Source organism: Entelurus aequoreus, linkage group LG28 (assembly GCF_033978785.1).
Source record: "Entelurus aequoreus isolate RoL-2023_Sb linkage group LG28, RoL_Eaeq_v1.1, whole genome shotgun sequence".
Lineage (NCBI taxonomy): Eukaryota > Metazoa > Chordata > Actinopteri > Syngnathiformes > Syngnathidae > Entelurus > Entelurus aequoreus.
In genome coordinates, this window is record NC_084758.1 from 20,875,230 (window position 1) to 20,888,753 (window position 13,524).

The window sequence follows — 13,524 nt, forward strand, 5'->3', positions numbered from 1 at the left end:
TCTACCTTCAAGGTACTCAAAGCGCTGTGACACTATTTCCACATTCACCCATTCACACACTGATGGCGGGAGCCCATCAGGAGCAAGGGTGAAGTGTCTTGCTCAAGGACACGAGGGTCGTGACGAGGTTGGTAGAAGCTGGGGATCGAACCAGGAACCCTCAGGTTGCCGTCCCCACAAGAGCAGCCTCTCTTTCCATTGAGATATTGGATTGGATTTGATGAGCTGGACATTGAGTAGTTCTCAGGTGGTCTCAGGTGGACCCCCACACAGGAGTCCACCTCTTTAGATTGGAGTGTTGGAACAAAGTAGGAGGAAGAGGAGGAGAGCAGGTATATCTGCTGGATGGACGTCGTGCGTTTTTGTTTGCCCCACCCACCCAGCGGCTCCATCCCGGCTGTGTAACCCCTGATTGGCTGAGGAGGGGCTGGCTGGGGGCGGGAGGGGGGGACTGCGGGTCCGCACGCACGGAGAGCCAGGCACTGAGCTGATGCGCGTCCGCCAGTGTGCGTCAGTGGAGCGGGAGGAGCGCATGTTCGAGTCCTGCCGCCGAATGCCAGTTATAGATGTTTGTGTTAGAAGGGGATTATTTATGGATATTTGCGGCTTTTTTCTTTGCGGGGGGGGGAACGTGTTAGCTGTCGTGGTTTAGGGATGGAGGAGCAGCAGATGTGAGGACACATTCCTGCAGCGGCAAACCAAACCCAAAATCGGACTGTTTTTTATTTTTTTATTTTTTTTAACTGACTTCAGTTTTTTCCCCTCATTGATGGAAATGTAACGTTTTCACTGAAGCAGGACGACTTTTACTTTTGAGCGTTTTGCCACTCTGGATTGAATTTGCGCCATGAGGACACGCACCGGAGCGCTCGCCCGGTGAAATCACTGCAGCCTGCCCGGCACCGCAGCCCCGCCGTCAGCCCGCACTGCTCCGCTGCGGAGCGGATGTACCACTTTGATACAATTCAACAAAACCACCCTCTCAACATTTTTTTTTTTTTTTTTTGGGGGGGTGGAGAAAATGATTGACAAGGCGCACTAGTGTTAATTGAGCTATTTAATAACTCAACAGGTCCGATTTAAAGCTTGGAAATGGAATTAATGCATGTCATTGCGCTGCTGCTCTTGTTCTGGGTGTGCGCCGAGGCGGTCATCAACCTGAAATACGGAATTAACGAGGAGATGAAGCCCGGCTCCGTGATTGGGAATGTGACAAAGGACGCGCTCAAACAGGGATTCCAAATCGCGCCTCAGCCGCCCTACTTGCGGGTCATCTCCAACTCGGAGCCGCGCTGGGTAGAACTGAGCCCGGCGGGAATTCTTACCACGCAGATGAAGATCGACCGGGACGTCGTGTGCCGGCAGAACCCCAAGTGCATTATCTCCCTGGAGGTGATGTCCAACTCTATGGAGATCTGCGTCATCAAAGTTGAAATTGAGGATTTGAACGACAACGCACCCAAGTTCCCCACCAACCACATCGACATTGAGATCTCCGAAAACGCCTCCCCCGGGACCAGGTTCCCCCTGGAGGGGGCGAGTGATCCGGACTCGGGCGTCTTCGGCGTGCAGTCTTACTCCATCACCCCCAATGAGCTCTTTGGGCTGGAGATCAAAACGCGAGGGGACGGCTCCAAGATTGCAGAGCTCGTGGTGCAAAAATCATTAGACCGAGAGACTCAGTCCCACTACAGTTATGAAATCAGCGCCGAGGACGGAGGAGACCCTCCAAAAATAGGCGCGGTCCAATTAAACATCAAAGTCATCGACTCTAATGACAACAACCCTGTCTTTGACGAGCCTGTGTACACTGTTAACGTGATGGAGAACTCCCCCATCAACACTTTAGTCGTAGACCTGAACGCAACAGATCCAGATGAGGGCACCAACGGTGAGGTGGTGTACTCCTTCAACAGCTACGTCACCGAGAAGACGAGGGACGCTTTTAAAATTGATTCCCGTACCGGAATAATCACCGTCAACGGCGTTCTGGATTACGAGACCACCCAGATTTACGAGATTGACGTGCAGGCCAAAGACCTGGGTCCCAACTCCATTCCGGCACACTGCAAAGTAACGGTAAACGTGATGGACACCAACGACAACCCGCCCGTCATCAACCTCCTGTCTCTCAACACAGAGATGGTGGAGGTGAGCGAGAACGCTCAGCGAGGCTATGTCATCGCCCTGGTGCGCGTCTCCGACAAGGACGCCGGGGCCAACGGTAAGGTGCAGTGCCGGCTCCAGGGCAATGTCCCCTTCCGGCTGCAGGAGTACGAGAGCTTCTCCACCATCCTGGTGGACGGACGGCTGGACCGGGAGCAGAAGGACACGTACAACCTGACCATCCAGGCCGAGGACAGCGGCGTCCCGCCCCTGCGGGCCATCAAGTCGCTGGTGGTCAAAGTTACGGACGAGAACGACAACCCTCCGCACTTCATCAAGCCGCACTATCAGGAGATGGTGATGGAGAACAACCTGCCCGGTTCCTGCCTGCTGGCGGTGTCGGCAGAAGACCCCGACTTGGGCATGAACGGCACCGTGTCCTACTCCATCGTCCCCGGTGAGATTAAGCACATGGACGTGAACACGTACGTGAGCATCAACCCGTCCGGCCGCATTTACTCCATGAGGTCCTTCGACCACGAGTACACCAGGACGTTTGACTTCAAAGTCCTCGCCAGGGACAACGGCAACCCGTCCCTGTCGAGCAACGCCACCGTGAGAATCGTGGTGCTGGACGTCAACGACAACACCCCCGTCATGACCAACCCGCCTCTGGTGAACGGCACCGCGGAGGTGTCCATTCCCAGGAACGCCGGCGTGGGCCACATGGTCACCCAGGTGAAAGCGGACGACTACGACGAGGGCGAGAACGGCCGCCTCACCTACACCATCTCCGAGGGCGACCGGGCCTTCTTCGAGATAGACCAGGTCAACGGGGAGGTGAGGTCCACTCGCATGTTCGGGGAGAATGCCAAGGCCACCTACGAGATCACGGTGGTGGCACGCGACCACGGCAAGCCCTCGCTGTCCGCCTCGGCCTACATCGTGGTGTACCTCTCGCCGAACCTCAATGCCCATGAGTCCATCGGACCAGTCAACCTGTCTCTCATCTTCATCATCGCGCTGGGCTCTATCGCCGCCATCCTCTTTGTCACCATGATCTTTGTGGCCGTCAAGTGCAAGAGGGACAACAAGGAAATCCGGACCTACAACTGCAGGTACTGACCCGCATGTTTGCTTGTGTGTTGCAGCTTTTAAGGCCAGGCCAGCAGGTTTTTGTCCTCGGCTTCTCTCTAAATAGGATGAGTCCATCTGAGGTCCATTGTTGCCGAGTGATTGACTGATTTAATCCCCGCTTTGTGACCAATTGGCTCATAAATATGAGTGTCATGTTCAATTTGTGGGCGTGTTGCCGGACAATTAACGCCCTGCTGCTTCGATGGCGGACATTTCTTATTTAACCGTGCCTGATTGGTTGTTAACAACTTTAATCTGCTATGATTATGATGCGGCTTCAAAGCTCCCACCTCCCCTTCTTTTCACAAAATGTGGCCTCAAATAAACACCACTCAGACCATATTGTTAATGCCTTTCCTGCAAAGTGGAACACTGTTTTTTGGGTTTTTTTTTTTTTTTTTTTTAGTTCGTCAATCAGCAATCAGGCCCAGTGCCATATTAACATTATGCATTTACATATAGATTGGATTTGAGACTTCACCTGCAGCCATAATCATATTTCGCTTGAAATATGATTGTGTCGATTTGAAAGTCAAGTTACAATAAGCCCAAAATACCTGAACATGACTTGTTTTGTACTCGTTGCTTGGTTTGATACAATCGCCGACCACAACATTAGGTTGAACTGTTTCAGCGGGCTAGCATAACGTCAGCTAATGTCGTGGCTGCTGGATGTACTTATTTCAACGTTCTAATCCAGGGGTGTCCAAAGTGCGGCCCGGGGGCCATTTGCTGTCTGCAGCTAATGTTTTAACGGCATGCGGCACATAAAAAATACCATTAAAAGTGGAATGAAAAAGCAAACAAGTGATATGTAACAAGAAAAATCTGCAATATTAAAACTGCATTTTTTTTCTTTTTTCTTAACTACTTAAAATCAACAGATAGATCTGAAGTAGATCCAGAGATTTAGGCGTTGAAAGTAAAAATAATATATTTTTATATGACTTTTTTTTTAACGCTCTTGGTTCCCCGAAACTTTTAGCTTGATTTTATTTTAAACTGTCATTGTTCACAAAATAATAATGAATCAAAAGCAATGTTATGAACTATTGGCCAATTAACTTACATCAAATATCCCATTTTGAAAAATGTTTTGGGGAAAATATTGCATATTTTGTGTTTGTCATAAAAAACTGTTTTCTTAAAAAACAGCATAAAATATATATTTTTTAAATAACTATGGCATTGGATGGATCTAAAGTTGATCAATCGGTATTTCCCAGCAGGCACAAGACATTGAAACAACGTTGAGAACTTGTTGAATTAGGCCCTGACGTTGAACAACTCAAACTGAAACAACATGCTTTTTCACAACATTTAATCAATGTTGGATGTTTTTTTTCATTGAACGTCGGTCATTCCCAACTAATATTCTACAACACAAATGCAATGTTGAAACAACATGCTTTTTGACAACGTTTATTCAATGTCAGGTTGTGACGTTGATTTGAGCATTGACATTTGGTCATTTCCCAAACAACAACGTGGATCCAACGCTAAACATCAACGTTGTCTCAATTTTGCAATGATGTTTAGAAGTCAGTTTAAAAAAACAAATGTATAATCAACATTGTATCAATGTCTTGTGCCTGCTGTGTTAAGTGTTGAAAGTAAAAATAAAAAATTAAAATTAAAAAAAAATTATTTTGAACATTTTAGTGACAGACCTTTTTTAATGTTCACCAAAATTAATATTTATTGTATTTGGGTTTGAAAATGAAAAATATCCAAATGGCCCCTGCATGCTTTCATCGTTCAGTGTGCGGCCCTCAGTGAAAAAAAGTTTGGACACTCCTGTTCTTTCACTTCCGTTAAGATGTACCCTTCATATGTTTAGTGTCAATAGAGACAGGTTATAGAAATTGTCAATACAAATCTCGCTCAAAGAGGAAACAATAAACAGCTGTAGACATGCGCTCTCCCCCCCTGCTGGGTGCTATAATCAGCCGTGATGCCATGTGTGCCCTTCATAGTCGGCCCCCACCATGGCTATGAGGTTATCTCCAATTGATGGCTAGTTCCAGAAACATTTGCCCGTCCCCATAGCATTTGGAAACAGAGTAGAGCGGCAAGCGTCATGTTAAATGATAAACCAAAACGAGGCATTTGCAGCCTCTCGTTTACTTGCCTCGAAATCAGTGGGAGAGGGAGTGAGCGGGGGGGGAGTAGGGGCGGGCGGCGGCTCTTTTCAAGATGCAATCTGCAAGAAAAATGAAAGCAACAAAACAACGGAGCTTCTTTTGTGGAAGTGTTGGAGGATTAGAGTGAAGAAACAGAGGGCCAGTGGGGGCGACAATCACACAGACATTCCGCACTAGACTCTGCAGACCATATGCTGCACACGGCGAGGATAGAAACGCCATCTTTTAAAGGCCACGCAAAGGAAAGGAAACCCCGCGGTTTATATCGTAATCATCACGTCGAGTGACTTTGGTAGCGTAAATAGCATCTGCTTCTCCTGCAGAAATATGCGAGCCTGTGTGAAGAATGGATCCATGTTGTACTGCACTCCATGTTGTTCGTATATACTTGCTTGATAGGCAAAACGTGTGGTGTGTGTGCTTTGGATATGCTCGCATATACCGGCCGTGCTGCTCTGTACCGGTGTCACTTTGTATGCTGTGGTTTTTGGCATGTTTGCATATTGCCTGCCTGTTTGTGACATGTCCCATGTTGAGCATGCAAATGCAAACACAAGAAATGGCGGCCTCTTAGGGCGGGGGAGTGCCTTTAAGGCTGGTTTATGCTCCTGCGTAGGCATGACGACGTCCGATCTGCGTTCGAATAAGTGTTTTTTTGCGAAAACAACCAAGGGCCTGATCAGCTAAGATGCAAATACATTTTAAATCGCTTTTGTAAAATCAAAAATTGCAAGTACTATTAACGGGCGTGTTTAATGTGATCTATTAAGACTGCGTACAATTATAACTTGTACCACCTTTTCTAGACCAGAGGTTCTTAACCTTTTTGACCGTGGGGCCCAATTTTACCTCTGCAGAGGGACTCGGGGCCCACTCATATATTAACACTGAATTAGTAATCCTACTCTTGGTTTTAATCTTATTCAATAATGATATCTAACCTACTTCCAGTTTAGAACCTTGTCAAATGGTATGAAAGCATGTGTTAATCGCAAATATTATTTATTTAACACATAAACCTTAGACTTAGGTCAGACTGATTAGAAAAATAAGTACTACCCAAATATACTGCATAAGAAGGGACTCATAAATCACTGGTGAAAAATAAATAGACAATTTTGTAGTGCTAAAATAATATATTAATGTTTCCTAACTAAACAGTGCAAATGAAAATACAGCTTCACCTCTTTAGTTATAATTTTTGTGCTTAAGTCACGTCTGACTTTAGCTTCAGACTTTGTCGAATTGAAAACGTTATTAGTGTATCACAACTGAGTACTGCTGCGGACCATATGGACCACGGGTAAAACATTGATATTTTTTTGGGCGGCCCTTAAGCGCCCCATTGTTAGAAAACACTGATCTAAACAACATAACCTACTTTTTAAGTAGGATGTGAATGTGTTTCTGGAATGATCCAAATGCAAGAAAATGCATATTGCAAGACATTTTTTTTTAAATATATACAAAAACCCATTAATGTCAGCAAAATAAAACAATTGAATTAGTTTTAATCATCCCCTTAGAAATCCAACAGGTCCAAAATGATAAAATATCGCTTGAATAGACAATTTGTATAGTAGGATTTCTGATGGTCTAAATATGTTGACACGCACACGGAGGGAAAACTCTCTCCATTGTCTGTCTTTGCAGCGCAATAGTCTCTTTTCCTGCATTTGTTTGTGCGTAAATGCGCCAGTTTATCCCAGACGTGCTAAATAGACTCAAAACAGCAGCAGCAGAACAGGTTTAGTCTCGATAAATTACACTGTGAGCACTAAATTATCACATTTGCCTCTTCTCCCAGTATTGTGGTTGTTCTGATCATATTCTGCATATTCATGAAGGCAGACATGCTAAATAGATTGTGCGCTCTATTTTGCTCATTTAAGAAATGCAATCCTTAGATCAGGCCATAAGGGTAGTGTTTTCCAGAAAGTCCAAACCTAGCAACTTGCAACACTTTATACGTGTTATTTAAAACCGGAACTAATCGGTATGTTGCGATTTATTGCAAATGACCTGAAATATGTGGAGAACGCGTTCGCAAAGTTGGGTTATATACCCTCTTGGGGTGAAACAGGTCACGTTTTTCGATTTATATATATTTTTTTGTATACAACATTTGGTGTACAGATTTTTCGCACACGTTGCTGTTCACTAACTACGTCTCGGTGCATCGCGGGGTCGACGAGAAATGATGTACTAAAGGCCGATTCCACCTGGAACACATCGGCGGGAGCATAAACCGACCTTTAGCCCAGCAGCCACAAGACATTAAAATAACGTTGAGAACTTCTTGAATTAGGTCCTGACGTTGAGCAACTCCAACTTAACGTTAAAACAACATGGTTTTTGACGACGTTTAATCAATGTTGGCTTCTGACGTTGATTTGACCATTGAATTTTGGTCATTTTCCAACCCCAAATTCCACAACACAAATACAACGTTGAAACAAAATGCTTTTTGACGATGTTTATTCAATGTCGGGTTGTGACATTGATTTGACCATTGAAATTTGGTAATTTCCCAACCAATATTGTGGATCCAACATTGGACACCAACGTTGTCTCAATGTACAAATACAACTACTTTGTGACGTTGTTTCAAAGTCAGTTTTAAAAGATGTATAAAGTATGTATAATCAACGTATCAATGTCTTGTGCCTGCTGATGGTGATGAGCCAACCCAAGATGTCAGCAATCAGTCAAGAACTGAAACCATGCTTGTTTGACTGTGTGCAAGAGGAATACCAAAACAGAGCACTGCTTTATTGAGTCTGTTCAGTTTCTTCTACTTGCGCAGGGTGGCCGAGTACTCCTACGGCAGCCAGAAGAAGTCGAGCAAGAAGAAGAAGCTGAGCAAGAACGACATCCGCCTGGTGCCGCGCGATGTCGAGGAGACGGACAAGATGAACGTGGTGAGTTGCTCCTCGCTCACCTCCTCGCTCAACTACTTCGACTACCACCAGCAGAGCCTGCCGCTGGGCTGCAGGCGCTCCGAAAGCACCTTCCTCAACGTGGAGAACCAGAACTCACGCAATGCCGCGCCCAACCACGGCGGCTATCAGCACCCGTTCACCGGGCAGGGTCACCAGCAGCCAGACCTCATCATCAACGGCATGCCGCTGCCAGAGGTGAGAACCCGTGCACAGTGCGAAGGCCGTAGAGCGAACACAATGTCGACTTCTGTCAAGTTCTGTTTGATGCTGCTTGATAGTCCTCGATGGGGACGGGCGAGATGCTGTTTGACACATCTCAAGTTGCAGTGATATTTAGCACTCCATCACGGCAAAGATTGTGCTGTCAGTGAAATGTCTGCCGCTCGCTGATGGAAGGTTAAGCTATTTCAAATGGCATGTGTTCCTGCACGTCAGTCCATCTGAGTGAAATGTTGGAGGCTTTTCGAGGAGATCTAGATTGGCCTGAGACGATAAACTTGTAGTCTGGTACGCTGGTTTGGACCGCGGATAGGAAAAAGATCCTTGAGGCACACTTTGGTGCACTCAGCGAGAACATATCGACGCAGCTAATCAGCGCCATCACACGGCATTGTCAGGTGCTAGCGGAAATAATAATCATACGCCCAAATTGCTTGAATATTTTTGTGCGGCTGCCGTCCGTTTTGCAGAACGGGCGCGCAGCCGGCCTTTGAATCACCCTGACATACAGTAGCATGCACGGCTCCAGCAGAGCGGAGAAGGTCTGACGAGAAAGGCTATTTAAGCTCACGGGGTATGTAGACCAGCTGATCTTTATTTCATATATTGTCCAACGTACAGAGCGCCTCATTGGATTCTCTGAACACCTTCTCTCGTCACCCTCACCCACTCGTCCTCAGTCTCTAAGAGACCGACAATCTGCACATCTGTGCTTTGTTGTTGCTCACCAGCAGTCGTAATTGATGACTCCAATCTCCCTGTGGCATTCATGGAGAGGAAGGTGGGGTGTTTGAAGGGACCTAAAAACAAGGAACAGGATGGATATTGATGTATTGAGCAGGTGATCCTGAGATATTCAGGCACCAGTGGATGCAGAGAGGTCAATGAGACCTACTTACCTGGATGCTGATTTACTGGGCCTGTCTGAGCTGCTTCGGAGGGACTGTGTGAAGAAGATAGGGAATAAAGAATGATGTTGGCGGATAGCTGGCGACTCACTAGTGACCTCTGTGCAGTGCGACAAATTTGATCGCAAATGCGACTCAAAATAAACCCGTGGGACTTAACAAAAAAAGCCTGTCGCACATGTGCGAAAATTTATTTTAACCCGTTCATCGTGTTTTGCCCCTAAAAGAAATCCGTCCAAATTTAATAAAACTAGAGTAACATTTTCACTTATCTGTATAGCATGTTTGAAATACATTTATACCATAAACATTGACAAATTGTAATGTGACGCGGAAGTGGGTATTGGATATTTTAATTAAACATAAAAAAAAACCCTCTTTGGAAAAATCCCAATAAAAATTATGTCCATAAGACAGGAAAATTAACTTAATGCAATTGTTTAATCAAAATAAAGTAAATTTTGTAGTACACAGTAACTAAACAAAAGCGAAAACTATCATCTACTACTCATTTATATTCTGTGTCCTGGGAATTATTTCAATCCACCCTCATTTAGTGAAGTGAAGTGAGTTATATTTATATAGCGCTTTTCTCAAGTGACTCAAAGCGCTTTACATTGTGAAACCCGATATCTAAGTTACATTTTTAAACCAGTGTGGGTGGCACTGGGAGCAGGTGGGTAAAGTGTCTTGCCCAAGGACACGACGGCAGTGACTAGGATGGCAGAAGCGGGGATCGAACCTGCAACCCTCAAGTTGCTGGCATGGCCACTCTACCAACCGAGCTATACCGCCCCATTTACGTGTCGTGTACGGATGGTCTCAATGCTGACACACCAACACTTGTTATATTATCCTCTCTCAAACTCTGATTAATCTACTTGTGACCTGACAATGATATTTAAGATATTAAGACATGCAGTTTATTTGCCGTAATGGAGGTGATTATTTTTAGGGTAGCGGCTCCACACTGTATATGGAGACACATAAGTTGCTAGCCGCTTGTCAGCCGGGGGACAATAAATTTATATAGTTTCATCCAGAGGGGGGGATCGGTTATATTACGGTTCCATTGTAGCAACAGCCGTGTTCCCAGAATGCAAAATGCAGGAAGCCGCAGAAGCAGTGTGTAGGTAAGAGTATTTTTATTCCATATACAAGGAAAAACAAACTAAACAAACGGTGTGACGCCCGTAGGCGCACAGGAGGCCCACGACAGCACTTAGCTTAAAGGCCTACTGAAATGAAATGTTCTTATTTAAACGGGGATAGCAGGTCCATTCTATGTGTCATACTTGATCATTTCGCGATATTGCCATATTTTTGCTGAAAGGATTTAGTAGAGAACATCGACGATAAAGTTTGCAACTTTTGGTCGCTGATAAAAAAAGCCTTGCCTGTACCGGAAGTAGCGTGACGTCACAGGTTGTGGAGCTCCTCACATCTGCACATTGTTTACAATCATGGCCACCAGCAGCGAGAGCGATTCGGACCGATAAAGCGACGATTACCCCATTAATTTGAGCGAGGATGAAATATTTGTGGATGAGGAAAGTGAGAGTGAAGGATTAGAGGGCAGTGGAAGCGATTCAGATAGGGAAGATGCTGTGAGAGGCGGGTGGGACCTGATATTCAGCTGGGAATGACTAAAACAGTAAATAAACACAAGACATATATATATACTCTATTAGCCACAACACAACCAGGCTTATATTTAATATGCCACAAATTAATCCGCATAACAAACACCTCCCCCCTCCCGTCCATATAACCCACCAATACAACTCAAACACCCGCACAACACACTCAATCCCACAGCCCAAAGTACCGTTCACCTCCGTAAAGTTCATACAGCACATATATTTCCCCAAAGTTACGTACGTGACATGCACATAGCGGCACGTACGTACGGGCAAGCAATCAAATGTTTGGAAGCCAAAGCTGCGTACTCCCGGTAGCGCGTCTGCTATCCAACTCAAAGTCCTCCTGGTTGTGTTGCTGCAGCCAGCCGCTAATACACCGATCCCACCTACAGCTTTCTTCTTTGCTGTCTTCATTGTTCATTAAACAAATTGCAAAATATTCACCAACACAGATGTCCAGAATACGGTGGAATTTTGCGATGAAAACAGACGACTTAATAGCTGGCCACAATGGTGTCCCAATATGTCCGCACAATCCGTGACGTCACGCGCAAACGTCATCATACCGAGACGTTTTCAGCAGAATATTTCGCGGGAAATTTAAAATTGCACTTTACTAATCTAACCCGGCCGTATTGGCATGTGTTGCAATGTTAAGATTTCATCATTGATATATAAACTATCAGACTGCGTGGTCGGTAGTAGTGGGTTTCAGTAGGCCTTTAAAGCGAAAACATGAATAGTTAGTAACTAAGACACATGCAATAATAGCAAGAGCCAAACAAAAGTAAAAAGGGGCATGATTAGTGGCAGCAGCAGTTTGGGACACAAATCAATAAACAGAGACTGGTGTGTCTAATCAGCGCACCTAGCAACAAGAAAGGAAACAAAAGGAAAGAGCGCTGAAACCCAAATAGACTCAAACATAAAAGAACCACAACAAACATAAACCAAGACAAGACCTGGACTGATCGGCTAGGCGTTTGTGGTCAGCATTAACCGACTGTTATTGGACATCTTGAGCAGCAGAAATCTAGCAATCACTGTTTGTACGTTTCTAAACGTGTAAGCAGACTTGTAGAGTGGAAATACTTGGCAAAAAACACGTCATTATAGGTAAGTACATGGATGAAAACATCTCATTACCTTGAGAACTCAAATTCATCCCTAAGGAGAAAGCGATGGAATGCAACTCTGAGCGTTCGTTATCCATAAAAAAACCAACATACAGGAATGGTTAGACTTCTGCACTGAGACATCTTGTCTTTGTGTCTTAATTATCCAATGGAAGCACATTTGCAGCCGGATTAGCTGAGCCTTGGCTAATGAAAAAGTAGAGAGGTAGACAAATAGGCTTCGATTGATTGTGATAATCTTATATGCAAAGCCGTGAGGCGTCGTGACGGAGCGACGCCAGGGCAAACAGAGCGAGTGACTGAAGACTGGTGAACGAGTGCCAGTGCCAGGTGTCTGGGCCAATGTTGTCTTAGAGACGCTTGATTGGCTTGGCTTGACGGAGGCCGGGAGTGGGGGTGATGGGGGGGTCAGGGGGGGGACCTGCTTAGCACGCAGCCTCCATCACCGGCCGCTTCTCCCGAAGTTGACAAGCATCTCTTTGAGCAAGCGAGACCGCGCTTTAACCTCTCCGACCGCAATACCTCGGCGCGCCGTAGCAGTTTGTTGTTGTCTTTTCTCCCCGCCGTGACATCTGGCGTCGACGGAAGCCCTGCAGCGCGAGACAAACGTCACACTTAAATACGGAACGCTCCCGTACACTACCGTTCAAAAGTTTGGGGTCACCCAAACAATTTTGTGGAATAGCCTTTATTTCTAAGAACAAGAATAGACTGTCGAGTTTCAGATGAAAGTTCTCTTTTTCTGGCCATTTTGAGCGTTTAATTGACCCCACAAATGTGATGCTCCAGAAACTCAATCTGCTCAAAGGAAGGTCAGTTTTGTAGCTTCTGTAACGAGCTAAACTGTTTTCAGATGTGTGAACATGATTGCACAAGGGTTTTCTAATCATCAATTAGCCTTCTGAGCCAATGAGCAAACACATTGTACCATTAGAACACTGGAGTGATAGTTGCTGGAAATGGGCCTCTATACACCTATGTAGATATTGCACCAAAAACCAAACATTTGCAGCTAGAATAGTCATTTACCACGTTAGCAATGTATAGAGTGTATTTCTTTAAAGTTAAGACTAGTTTAAAATTATCTTCATTGAAAAGTACAGTGCTTTTCCTTCAAAAATAAGGACATTTCAATGTGACCCCAAACTTTTGAACGGTAGTGTATATACATGGCAAATAAATAATTTCGCACTTATTAAGTCCAGTTTGACATTTCTGTGACATTTAAAGAACGTTTTGAAATTTCACCTGCTAATGAAGCACATTTGGTCATTTATGTTGAAATAAAC

General features: G+C 45.2%; 1 protein-coding gene across 5 annotated transcripts in view; it reads left to right on the top strand.

Moving 5' to 3' along the window:
* The first annotated feature begins 518 nt into the window (after positions 1-518).
* Positions 519-13,524, top strand: part of pcdh19 (protocadherin 19) — a 181,466-nt gene continuing 168,460 nt past the window's right edge. The window contains exons 1-3 of one of the 5 annotated variants that reach the window (XM_062040090.1): positions 519-3,224; positions 8,176-8,308; positions 8,363-8,524. In XM_062040090.1, coding sequence (XP_061896074.1) covers positions 1,093-3,224; positions 8,176-8,308; positions 8,363-8,524 — 2,427 coding nt within the window. In that variant the 5' untranslated portion in view covers positions 519-1,092. Of the gene's footprint in view, positions 3,225-8,175; positions 8,525-13,524 lie in introns of all 5 variants that reach the window. The other 4 variants (XM_062040091.1, XM_062040088.1, XM_062040089.1 and 1 more) reach the window with 4 other exon arrangements.